Consider the following 13,515-nt stretch of genomic DNA (forward strand, 5'->3'; position numbering starts at 1 on the left):
TCCTGGGCTATTTTGAGATATACGACCTGGGTGTGTCCCCCTCTTGCAGGTGGGGGTACGGAAATAAATGTATTTAGGGGTGCTCGCAGAGCCACTTTGAGTGATTTTTATAATAAAAACAAGTTACAAAATTACAGTAAAAACATTAATTATCTATTCGTAAAAGTCGAAAATACATGATTACAAATTATTATATATGTGTTCGTCATTTGTGTATAGTCTAGCCCTCACCCGGGTGAGGGTTCGATTTTTAGTCCATGTACCCCCCTAAAACCATTTTTAGTTCTCCAAGTCCTTATTTTCATTTATACGCACGGGCGTATAGGCGTATGGGCAGGTACGCCGCTAGTCACCATTAAACTTCCCCCCCCCCTTGTCACCGTTGTTACCATTCCCGTCGTCGTTCATAGCCCTTTTGTCACCATTGAACTCCCGCCCCTCAGTCACTGTTGCTAAAATTCACGTCATCGTTGGTAGTCCTTCCGTCACCCTTGAACCCCCCCCCACCTTCGTCATCCTTGAACTCCCGCACCTCCGCCACCTTTAAACTCCCGTCCCTCAGTCATCGTTGTTATCATTCCCGTCTTGGTTGATAGCCCTTCCGTCACCCTTGAAATTCCGTCCCTCAGTCACCGTTGTTACCATTCCCGTCGTCGGTGATAGCCCTCCCGCCACCCTTCAAATACCGGCCCTTCCATCACGGTTGAAACAATTCACGTCGTTGTTTATAGTCCTTCTGTTAACATTTAACCTTAAATCCTTGGCTGCTGTTATGCCCGCCGTATTTGAAAGGCCTATGCCAGCTTTATACTCACGCCCTCTTGTTCACTATTTTTAACTTTCCGTCGTCGTTGATAGACCTTCCGTCACCTTAATACCCCCGCCCCCTCCATCACCGCTATATCCCCGCCCCCTTTATCACCGCTATATCCCCGCAATACCCCCCCCCCTCAATCACTGTTATATCCCCGCCCCCTCAATCACCGTTATGTCCCAGCCCCCTCAATCACCGTTTATCCCAGCCCCCTCCATCACCGTTATATCCCCGCCCCCTACATCTCCGTTATATTCCCGCCGCCTAAATTACCGTTATGTCACCGCCACCTCTATCGCTGTTATATCCCCGACCCATCAATCACCATTAAATCCCCGCCCCCTCAATCACCGTTATATCCCCGCCCCCTAAATCACCGTTATATCCCCGCCCCATCAATCACCATTAAATCCCCGCCCCCTCAATCACCGTTATGTCCCCGCCCCCTCAATCACTGTTATATCCCCGCCCCCTCAATCACTGTTATATCCCCGCTCCCTCCGTCACCGTTGTTCCACTATCCCATCGTCGTTAATAGCCCTTCCGTTACCGTTATACCCCGCCCGCTCCGTCGCCATTTCCTTAATAATTGCACCCCCCCCCCCCCCACACACACACACACTCACCCTTCCTTTACTTTTCAAATGGAAGACAATACAAACAATGCATTTGAGTTGGCTATATTGAAGATTTTATTAAACACAATTTTATATAATATGTAAAAGAAACAAAGAAATAAAATAGAATAAATAGCACGGTATTGCACGACGCATGGTTAGCAATGTATTGCATTTTGTATGGTGATGTGTATTGGAGACGCTTTTGTTTGATAGATACTTCGATCTTTATCGGGCCCAAAATACATGCACTAGAACAAATACGGATTTATGCACCAAAAATGTATCTGCATTGAGTGAAATATTTTAAAATGATTTATGAATCTTGTTCAACACAATGAGTTGTGAATTGTGTCAAGTCTTTAAGTTTTAAGTCAAACGGTCTTATTAAGTCACAAGCTGGCAAAAAGTGAATTACAGTTTTCCTTTTAAAGATATGAATGACTCAATGATACTAAATTTAGTTTCATTAGTAGTAGTGGTAGTAGTAGTAGTAGAGTAGTAGTAGTAGTAGTAGTAGTAGTAGTAGTAGTAGTAGTAGTAGTAGTAGTAGTAGTAGTAGTAGTAGTAGTAGTAGTAGTAGTAGTAGTTGCTGTTGTTGTAGTAGAAGTAGCAGTAGTAACCGCATCAGCAGTAGCAGTAGCAGTAGCAGTAGCAGTAGCAGCAAACCAATGAAAAAAAGGTTGCTGACAAAAATCATATCGTAGATTTTCAAATTTCCGTTCGAAAATTGATGTTGTATGGCTTAAAGCGTTACTAACGGTTTAAGAAAAATGCATAAACATCAATTTTTGAACTTAAATATAAAAATTTGCGATCTGATTTTTTGTCAGCAGTCTTAAAGAACTGGTTTCCATGAATTTTCGCGAAATTTGGCTCGTTCCAAGAACAATAAATAAGTTGTACGAACGTTCAATCTGTGAGGGTGCAGCTTTAAGCGACCGTATGGTTAAGCTTCACAATATTGCACAAAATCAAAGATCAATCAAAATGACCATAAATTGAAAAAAACGTGTATAAACGAAATAGAAAGTTAAAGAACACAAATCCCTTCACCAATCAAAATAGATGTACCGGAAACAAAACCAATATAAACGCGATTTTCATGACGTGCAGATGCAATACCGGAGAAATTGTCAAAATTACTCTTGGCAGCATGACGCGTTCTTGGGTTTCTCCTCATTTTGCAGCACACGAGCACATGGTGTTAGGGCAGTTGGTTGGTGTGGCGTTGCAGTTGTCCGTGCACCATTGGTCCATGCCGAGACGGGAGGCGAAAGAGCCAATTGCATGGCAGTCTGTGGTATCACGTGGTGGAACTGGCGGCGACATTGTTGTAGTTTTAGCTTCAACACATTCGCACCAGGTGAGCGGGCAGAAAGATGGCGTTGCGTTGCAGTTGGTGACGCACCATTGGTTCATTCCTGGCTGAGATGAATAAGCGCCAATAGCGTGACATGATTTGTTGTAGCTTGGTTGGGTTGTTCGGTCATCTGTTGATGAAGGAACGCTTGGTGCTGTTGGTGAAGTAGTAGTAGTTGAAGCTGCTGACGACGTAGTTGATGTTGTTGTAGTCGTAGTTTGTGGTGGTGCTGTTGTATATGTACTGTCAGTAGTTGTTGACGCCCATGAGGTGGATCCAGAAGTAAGAGCGGTCAACGTGGCTGACTTGGTGGTCTTCTCTGTCGGGCCGGAAGTGCTCTGAGAACCGGAACCGGAAATTTTTATATCCGCGCAGTTTTGGAAAGTCTCCTGTCCACCCCCGCATCCGGTACAACACTCCTTTTCGCCATCAGGACTAATGCTGCATCCCCAACTGTTCCCTGTCATATTGAAGTGAATTGAAAGAGAAACTGGATAACTATAGTAAATGGTTTGAAGCACATATATACCAACCGCTTTTCAAGGACAGCTTCTTCTTAGAATGTTAAATGTAATATTGTGGAACTTTCCACTCAAGTATATGCGTTATGAAAATTTATGAAGAAATGTACCAAATTCCATGCTTATCCGTACTAAGTGGAACGTACTTCGACTTAATTTCATTGAAAATAACAATATGATGGCTAAATTCAGATTTCAAAGTCATCTCCCTTACCAGTATAGTATTTCCACTGAAGCACACAGTTATCACACGTGACGTCATCAGGCAGATCAAGTTTCACCTTGTAACTCTTTGACTCGGTGAATCCATTATCTGCCAGGTAGAGCCGAGTCTCTCCCACGTCGGTGAAGGTCAGAATGTGCTCGTCCAAGCACTCCTGTGTTACGACAGTGTTGTAGTTTTCTAGGGGACATAATCTGAAGTGGATGGAGAATATCCTTTTTATAATAATAATATAATTGTTTGTTTTCTCCGTTTTAAGGTACTCAAAAAAGTACAAAATTAACCAAAATTATATCATTTTCAAACAATTCCTTTCTTTGCAGTTTGATTCTGACATGGTTGAAAGTTTAGTTATTTTATACCAATACATGAAGACATTATTTATTCTATATAGTGTCTCTCTTGAAGGGAACACTCAAAGCAACACTGCCGGCCGAATTTAAGGCGAACAAAGACGACACATGTTCGATTCTCGGGTTGGCGCATGTGAGTTTAGTTAGTGGTCACCAAGCCTGACAAGTGGATTTTCTCCAAGTTATTCGGTTTCCCACAACACAAGACCACACTCGCATGCAACATTATGCCAACAGCACTGACTTTAGTGTGTGAATTAATCAAACATTTTCTAACATTGTAAATTTAATAAAGTTTAAACTAAACCAGGTATCGCATCGTACATTTCCGTAAGCGGGTAACAATGCGCTAGCCGGTATCAGTGAGCCAGCGGATTATAGTGAGCTTGCAGGTTACATTGCGATAGCGGGTAACAGTGAACTTGTGGGTAATATTGCCCTAGCGGGTAAAATGTGCTAGCGGGTAACAGTGAGATAGCTGGTAATAGTATGCTAGCGGGTAATAGAGCGCTAGCGGGTAACAGTGAGCTAGCGAGTATAAGTGAGCTAGCGGGTAACAGTGCGCTAGTGGGTAAGAGTGTGCTAGCGGGTAACAGTGCGCTAGTGGGTAAGAGTGTGCTAGCGGGTAACAGTGCGCTAGTGGGTAAGAGTGTGCTAGCGGGTAACAGTGCGCTAGTGGGTAAGAGTGTGCTAGCGGATAACAGTGCGCTAGTGGGTAAGAGTGTGCTAGCGGGTAAAATTGCGCTAGTGGGTAAGAGTGTGCTAGCGGGTAACAGTGCGCTAGCGTGTAACAGTGAGCTTGAGGGTAATAGCGCGCTAGCGGGTAACAGTGCGCTAGCGGGTTATAATTTTCTAGCGGGTAACATTGAGATAAAAGAATACAAACGAGAAGTGCTATAAGTTAATAAGAAATGCTATATAATTGATTATGCGTTCATAGTTGAGCAAAAATATGTCCGGACGGGTTTTTTTGTACAATATTTATGCTTACTTAAACTCCCACCATCCCTTGTGATTGGCTGTCAGCTTCACCGTGACATCAATCGTCTGACCTCTGACGTAATATCCGGTTATGCTCCGGTTGATGACGTATTTTCCGTTTATGCTTTCGTTGTCTTTGATGTCATCAGCGTAATTGTCACCACATACTCCACATTTCCCTTTATTTTGTTCCCATTGGACCTAGAAAATAGAGAACTATTCAGGTTATACAGTTGTTCTTGAAAGCTGCACTCTCACATGACATAGACAAAATTTCAACGACATTATTTGCGAAATGACGCTACGTTCGCATAGAAATTGGCCCTCTTTTCTGAAAAAAAACCCTTTAATCGGCTGCCACTTCATGTATTTTAAAGGCCTAGTATAATCTTTCTATATCCCCCCCCCCCCCCCCCCACCCCGACGCAATTTACCACGTGGTAAACACACACTGTTTAATAGACAAAATAAAAACAAGCATGGACAGTAGTTTGAATAAAACATCTTAACTATTGGTTTAATCAATGTTAGCCAAAACGTGTATTAAATGTAAAATCATTGAAAATGCTATTAATTAATCAAAATCTTTCGTGGACGCATTTAACTTTTAAGGCAAATATGCACAATATTCTGCTAAGATATCGAATGACGCTGTCAGACAACAAGAAACGAAGTATACGAATATCTAAACGACATTATTAACGGTTTTTATTAATCACGACGAGCCTGCCAAACTTTCATTGAATGTGAACCTATCGTGATTAGCAATTCTTTGTTTGAAAATAATACCGTGGTGGTATTAAATATCTAACTTAAGTCAATCTTATGGTATTCAATATTGAGTCTATTCACGTATTGGTCAGTTATCAATGACTAGAAAATCCGATTAACTATACCATTTTTATGTCCAATTCAGATTAATATCGAATACCAGCCCAGGTTAATCAATCAGTTTCTCGTCTGCAAATTATTAGAGATACGGGCGAATGTTAAAAGGCTTTCCCCTAACTAGTGATAGTCACTCATTTTTCACTTGCAAATGCAATTTTAATATACTAAGGTATAGATACTTACAGTTCTGCCACCACAGAATAGTTCATTGTCGTTGTAGTTCCGGTCTTCAACTGGAAGTGGATACCCACGCCGCCAAGCTGTGGACCTCTGGGGTGGATCCCAGAGCATCCCGTGGCCTTTCACCTCTGGTAGACTTCCGATTGAGAGAATCGTAACCAACAACCATACATTTGACGAAAATCTGTCCATCTTGGATTGTTGATGTTCAATAGCTTACTTTTGAAATGAAATTTTTGAAAATTACTCTGTCCTCGAAAATTAAATTATTATTTTTTTGACTTTTATTACGTTTATTTCTCCTTTAATTTTACTGCGGTCAACCATAAGACTGATTGGTCATAGACGCACTGTCCGGCCAATCTGATAACTTTCGAAGTAGGACGAACATTTATATACCCAGGCGAACCACCCGATTTTCCGTGTCACTTCCACCCATGAATATAAATTACCAGTATTATAATGCAGGCGACGAGAAATAGCACATCTGTGAATGACGTAGATGCGCAAAGATGTACGTATTTGGGACTAGGTTACCCCGACAGTCATCGGCACTATTGTATTTATCGGAAGAAACCGAGTAAACACGGAGGCGGTCGAGTACTTACGAATGAGTATTTGGTGAAGTTGAATAGCGCACTGGCAGGCACGATTTATGATACATGATACGGGTAAATCGTTCATTATGGAGATAATGTATTTAAGGGTATGGCTGGCTGAAGCATGAGTGGTTATTTGATATTTATTATTACCTATTGTCGTGCGTTATAAAGAGCTTTGGGCATGATTCACATTCATTTGCATTTGTTTGTCAATAAGGGCAAACATGAAAAGAGAACTAATTGATACTTTAAAACAGTTCTGTTCATGTTTTGTAACAAGCGGTATTTGACTTTTAGATTATAATTTTGTTAAAAACAAATTTCGTTTTACTTTCTCACGTACGCTGATTTTATCAATGCAAGTAAACAAGTTCTGCACTCTTTTACATAACAGAATGACATAAACATGTGATTCTCTATATATTTGTGGGGATTATCTAATCGGTTGTAGGATAGTACTGCACATTCGGAACTCCTTGGCCGTTTTATCGAAAACAACCTCGGATGTAAGCCGGTACATCAGTTGAAGTAGTTCGTATATTTTTGAAGTTTATCATTAATTATATCTCGGACAATATAATCCTACTCTCAGATTAAATGTAGTTTTTTAGAGTTGTATTTATTGATCTAAGGTTAAATTAATTGACAGTAAAGTCTAAAGCTTTGGAATTGAGACTCATTTTATGACGAAACGTTATAATAAAACGATATTTTCTTTGACATGATACCACGGACCCAAATTTGAGTCTACCAGGACGCAACGAACTTTTAGACTTTTAGAATTTGCTTATGGCCAACTCTTAACTTAATACACTGATTATACTGTCTGTTTGACTAAACTAATCAAATGGACATCCGTAACAACAATGTCCTTTTACAAACGTTGGAAATGTGTCCATCAAGATTGGGGGGGGGGGGGTTAATTAGCTGCATTATGGCTTGACCACCGCCGTGACGCCATCACGACTTTAATTGTGTGTAGATGCCATAAACGACATGAAATAGATGTGACAGCAATTCTCAGTCAAATCCAGACATCGGAAGACTTGAAGACACAGAGTGAGCTACAAGAGTTCCGGGTGCGATACCCTATCTCTTTGCGAAGATACCTCTTGGTTCTTTAACGCGTTCGGTGTAAAGCAGCGGCACCACTTTTTCAAGCACTACCCTTTTAATGCCGAGCGCCAAGCAAGGGAGCTACTTGTACCAACTTTTAACGTCTTTCGGTATGACGCGGCCAGGGATCGAACCCACTACCTCCCGCTCCGTAGGCGGACGTCTTTACCACTAGGCCACGGAAACGGGTCTCCTCCAACCATATTTTATACCCAGAATCTTTTGAATGCTAACTATGCTCTGACCATGGCTAGTTATCGGATGACTTCAACTGAAACAATGTCTTTCCACAACTAAAATATATGTCACCTTTTTACCTACATTGGTGTAGTTAAATCCGGCTTTGGCAAAACTTTTTCTTGTGTGTGTGTTTCAGTTAGTTTTGTTATTGTGTTTTCTTGGTGCATTTTTGGTGGGGCGCTACACCCCACCCTCATGTTTGTTTTATATGAATAAATTTAATGAAAACGAAAAAATACCTAATATTGGGGCGGTGAATGCTGTTATGCACTGAGTACTATTCCACAGTGCGTTTGCCTGGATTTATTTGTTGTCATCTTTTTAATAAGTAACATGACAATTTTTTATTTTTTTGAAATGTATAGATATATATTGACAATTTTACAATACAATGTTAACTTCAAAGCACACAAGTTAAATAAGTGATTTGAAAACAGTCTTATTCTTCGTTTGCAAGGAAAGCCGACTTGAGACAATCTGGATATATATGTTCTGCTAAAAAAGCTGAATATTAATAATTAACAAAAATCGTCTTTTTACCAGAAGTAATACATAAATATATGTAAATAATTGAACATCACTAAAAAAGGAACAATATTCAGCATTTTCATCATTTAAACTTAACTAGAAGAAAACAAACCAATGCACTGAAGAATTGTAGTTTGAACTTAGACTTGACATTGTTCGTAATCATGACATCAGAGGTGTCATCTACGAACGTAAATATACCCGATAGTGAAAAACAGCACCTGCTTGATAGCTATCATCATTGTTAAACTAAATTAATGCAGTTTATCTTTCATAACAATCATGTTTTCACCACAGTGTATTATACTTGATATTTGATACAACTGATCAAAACTTGCTGAAGGGATGAAGTTATTTATCAGTACGGATAGAAACGTTACTTTCAATTGAAGAACATGTGTTAAGCGGATATGTGATTAATTCATGCCTGTGGGTTTGGTCGTAATGTTAATTTTCTTGTACGTATTTGTCATCAACAATTTAATTATTATCGGATGCCACGTACTTAAACGAAAAACTTTTCAGACGGAATGGTTCACCGTTTGTATATACAACGAAATTCAACGCACAGGAATCCGTACAGACACATAACTTAAAGCTACACTTTCAGAAAATGATTGTGTATTGTTGTTGTTTTTTATTATCTCAGAATTATCCATATTCCGTATGTGTTTGGAACTTTGGAACCATTAAATGTAAGATAAGATCGCATTGATCATATATAAAGGCCTAAAAATACACTTGGTTCGGGTAACCCGACCCTACCTGCGAGAAAGGCGCCGACCCTACCGTTTTTTATTGCTTTTCAATATGTAGTTTAAAACCTTCAATGCTTTATACAGAATATTACTTTAACGCCATTTTCCATGATGGAAATGAGATTCTTATACATGTATAACGCGCAGTCATAAAAAAGCCTACTACCCTAACTATTTTTGAAATGAATGTAACCCTAACCGAACCTTTTTAGTCCCAAATTCAATAGGGATGTTCAAAGGCAAAAGGCGTTACTAACACCAAAAGCAATATGAATGTTTTGGCTGTTTTCCACGAAGATTCATGTCTATTCTTTTGTGAGTTATTGTATTATGACTAAATTGAATGCATGGATGACAAAATCATGTGATTTTGAGTCAAAATATAAAACTGTCGAATATGAGGGTGCAGCTTTAATCACTATTTAGCCAGCTAGATATGACTTGCTTATCATAAACTATTATAGAAGTCATTTAAGGATGTAATCTTTTTCAAACCAACGAAAGTTTTTAAAATAATCGATTATAAATACCATACTAATTGGTCGACATGCCTAATTCTTGCGTACCGGACGTGTTTCCGGTCATGTGACCGATGCTGGAAGAGCTCATCTTAACAACCCCCATGTAAAATGAGTCATGCGCAACAACCGCCACTTCTTTTTTTCTTTAATTGTATGATTTATGAAAAGTATATTATGCTATTTCAAAAAGCGCAATCAAAAATATAAGTATACAATACTTTTCATTAAAATTGAAAATAAATAATCGCAAAAGCGCGATTTTAAAGGAACTATTTGACGTCGATAAATATTTAAAACTACTGCGCTTTATGACGTCAGTACACAACGTCGCAGGCGCTTTTTGGAGAAGTACTAAAGTGTGTTTTCTACGTCAAGTTTTCCACAAATTCATTATTTTAGGTATGCAAGATAAATATCAATCATGTTTTTTTTTCCGGTCCGGTTCGAAAGATCCGACCCTCGGCAAGCCTCGTTACTGGCTTACGCGCGTGTCCTTGGTTGGATTTTTCAGTTCGTATCGGAAACACATGATAGATATTTATATGTTTGAATGGCTGACGTATTGGCCACTCAGGCAATTCGCGGTTGTTTTCGTCGGAAACCGCCCAGCGATCCAATAGCGGAGGCACGAGCGAAAATTACGAAAACATGTTAATTTGGCGATGTACCGACACGGGAAAGCTCGCCAAAATGAACACTTAGCTTATACATATTGGCTTACTTATTCTCGAACTCGGGCAAGGCCCTATTCGGTTAGTTCTCAGATAAGAGTGTTAGTCACGTTATGTTTTAAGAGCATATTGCAGACATCTGGTTGGGCACACCCTTGTTTTCTTTAACATGCACCAAGAGTGTGTATACCGCGTGATAAATTACATCATAAACGCAATCTCAGACGGCAATATTTTCTTCAAATGAAAACTTTAAACAGACATAACCTTTTATATTTATTCACTATTTGAAATGAAATAGGGTCTACGTCCTAACATATCCCCGCATTCGGTATTAGGGGCACTAGTTTGATTGAGTTTGGTTTCTTAGAACACTTGACAGAACGTTTCACAAAACCGCCGCCTGATAGAGCACTGTCATTAACATTATTTTGGAAACAGTTTGTCGAAGTGTTTCAGGAAACTAATCACCTAATCGAACTCCGGTAGTAGAACAAAGACGGGGGTTTTAATCGACATAGACTGCTCTTTGTGTCAGATAAAATGGTGAAAAATAAGTTATCTGTGTTTTAAGTCTTCATTCGAATCAAAATGATGCATTCCATTTTAATGGATAAATGACGTTATTTTAATTATCACGTGGTGTACACACTGGCCAATGTATAACATGTGGGACCCCCAAATAAGCATACCTACCGGAAGACGATTTGTATTGTTTTAGTTCTTTGGTTGTGAATCGAACCTGCGATCCCTGGATTGACAGACATTTGTGTAACCAATTAACTAACTTGCTCCGCCCTTAATATAGTCAGGTGTGAATATTTCATAATAGCAAGGAAAAAATCAATGTTTGGGTGTACATAAATATTAGTGCACCGGCAGATGAATTTTAAGGGTACTTTGATTCAACAAATTAAAATCATAGATTTTTAGAATATTATTACCACGGTACGATTGCATAATATAGTTACTTGGATGGCATCTTTATATCAGTTCATTTATACTAATGTTAAGCTATTTTCAATAAACCGGTTTCGATCTAATTTTGCAAGAGAAAACGCCCATTAAGTTACTGAATTGTGCTTCTTTGGCTGTATATAAGAACTTTAAAAAAGAGAGGAAGAGGTAATAGATCCAATGTAAATTTCCTTTTGACCTGTCGTATACATATTTGAGTTTGGATTCATTTAGTACTGCAACTCCTCGCCCAATTTCCATTGAGTCAAGTCAAAAAGTTGAACTACATTGAAATTACTATATGCGATCATCTTGCAGCATAATTAAATGTAGATTTCTGATAAAGTAAACCGCTCATTTAAGGCAACCGGGGTTTTCGCTGGAATATGGCCGAGGTGCGCCAAATGCCTAATCACTTGGACCGAAAAAAAAATTGTATTCAGCGATGAATATGTTGCGCATAATATGAAGCTACAGTAAATGGGGTACAAGTCATTCGTCATTGGCCCACATATATTTGTGAACAGCAGAAATAAATCAGTTCAATTGCAAACAATGCATGTATGATATTGTATATGTGAATTCAGTTGTCTGTTGTTGTTTTTCACATCTTTTTCAAATGTATTTAACCTTCAATTTATTTCTAAATTATTTTACAAATAACAATTAAATTAGGTTTGAGCGGTTTACTTTCGATATATACAGAGGTAACAAAAATGAACATAAAAAATCAAGTAATAAGATGCAATTTACATCATTAAAGGAGATCATGTTGAGTTTGGAAATGTTGTAATTTGTAATGGCTGCGAAGGTTAAACACAAATTAGCAAAACTTTGCCATGAAGTTAAATCTTAATGATTAAGAATGGGCGGAGTGAGCTTAGCGAACGAGCTCTTTTTAAGCATTGAGATTTGACACTTCCATGGTGGAGCTGGTACCTATGTTCACACGAACACACGTGAGTTTGTTTTATATTTTATTTGATAATTTTATTTAACGAACATATTTTGAAAATCGGAGAAACCGTACTCACGTGTTCATGTGAACATAGATAGCAGCTTCACCACAGAAGTGTCGACATCTCATTTCTTTGTACCACCGTTAAGTGGGGGAGCTGGCATTTCGAGGCCGTGTATTAGTACATGTATGCAACAGGAGAAGATTAACAGGACTTTGATTGACCAAGTTGCATACAGATTGGGTAGAATATTTGACTTATATTCTTTACAAAATAACTTCAATCTTTTGATTTGTCATGTTACTGCTTAACCGGACATGACCTACAAATTGACCATTGGATGTAACTTACGCGTAGCTGCCTATACACGAGTACGCGACTGAATCCACACGATTCTGACATAAATATAACAGACAAAGTTGCAGTAAGCGTACTTGACTACGTGATCCTAAAACTGGCAATTTCCCGGTACTAAATAACGCATCTCAGAACACCCAGAATGCACCATCTTTTTCAAACTTGTCCGAGGGAGCATGCCGCAAAAATCCCTAACACAATTATGAATGCACATGAATAGAGAGCTTAGCTGCGCCCTGACAACATGCAGCTGTCACCAACAACAATACAATTGAGACCTTTATTTGAAATTAAACCTTTATTTGAAATAACTTACAAATATAGAACCAACTGTTCGGTTCTTGAGAACAATCCTTTAAATTAAGTAACCTTTAACTGTAAACACAAACCACATGCAGTGTAATCAACATCACATATTTTTAGTTTAAACGTCCGTGTCGACATAAATGTAAATGTTCATGTACAATACCTGCTCGAAGTAAAACGATTAAAATCACAACAAATAAAAAACAGTAAAGCATTACAGGCAGATATTCAAGTACATAATTTAATACATGTCAGTATAAGTGCTTACGAGCCATAAGTAAGGTGAAAATAATGACAAAATGCATAAAATAATGAATTTACTTTATTGTATTTAAAAAAAAGAAACAAACAAAAACCGCAACCCCTAGTCATAATATGTTATAAACTTAAGGACTAAAAATGTGTATGTCCGGTTTCATACTGAAAAAATAGGGCATCTGATTTTTTTAGTTTTGATTTCAAATTTTAGAATCATGCAATAATGTGTTGCATCGGGTCAACTATCTTATGTCTAAGCGTGTCATAAATCAATCAGATAAACAGCATTGTTAAATGAC

General features: G+C 38.6%; 1 protein-coding gene across 1 annotated transcript; it reads right to left on the reverse strand.

Moving 5' to 3' along the window:
• Positions 1-1,482: 1,482 nt before the first annotated feature.
• Positions 1,483-6,400, reverse strand: LOC128221204 (uncharacterized). The gene is made up of 4 exons (XM_052929694.1): positions 5,947-6,400; positions 4,883-5,073; positions 3,530-3,732; positions 1,483-3,254 (listed from the first exon to the last, which is right to left on the reverse strand). The coding sequence occupies exons 1-4, from the start codon at positions 6,133-6,135 to the stop codon at positions 2,611-2,613; spliced, it is 1,227 nt and encodes a 408-aa protein (XP_052785654.1). The 5' UTR covers positions 6,136-6,400; the 3' UTR covers positions 1,483-2,610.
• Between the last annotated feature and the right edge of the window lie 7,115 nt (positions 6,401-13,515).

The sequence above is a fragment of the Mya arenaria genome, chromosome 16 (assembly GCF_026914265.1).
Source record: "Mya arenaria isolate MELC-2E11 chromosome 16, ASM2691426v1".
Classification (NCBI taxonomy): Eukaryota; Metazoa; Mollusca; class Bivalvia; order Myida; family Myidae; genus Mya; species Mya arenaria.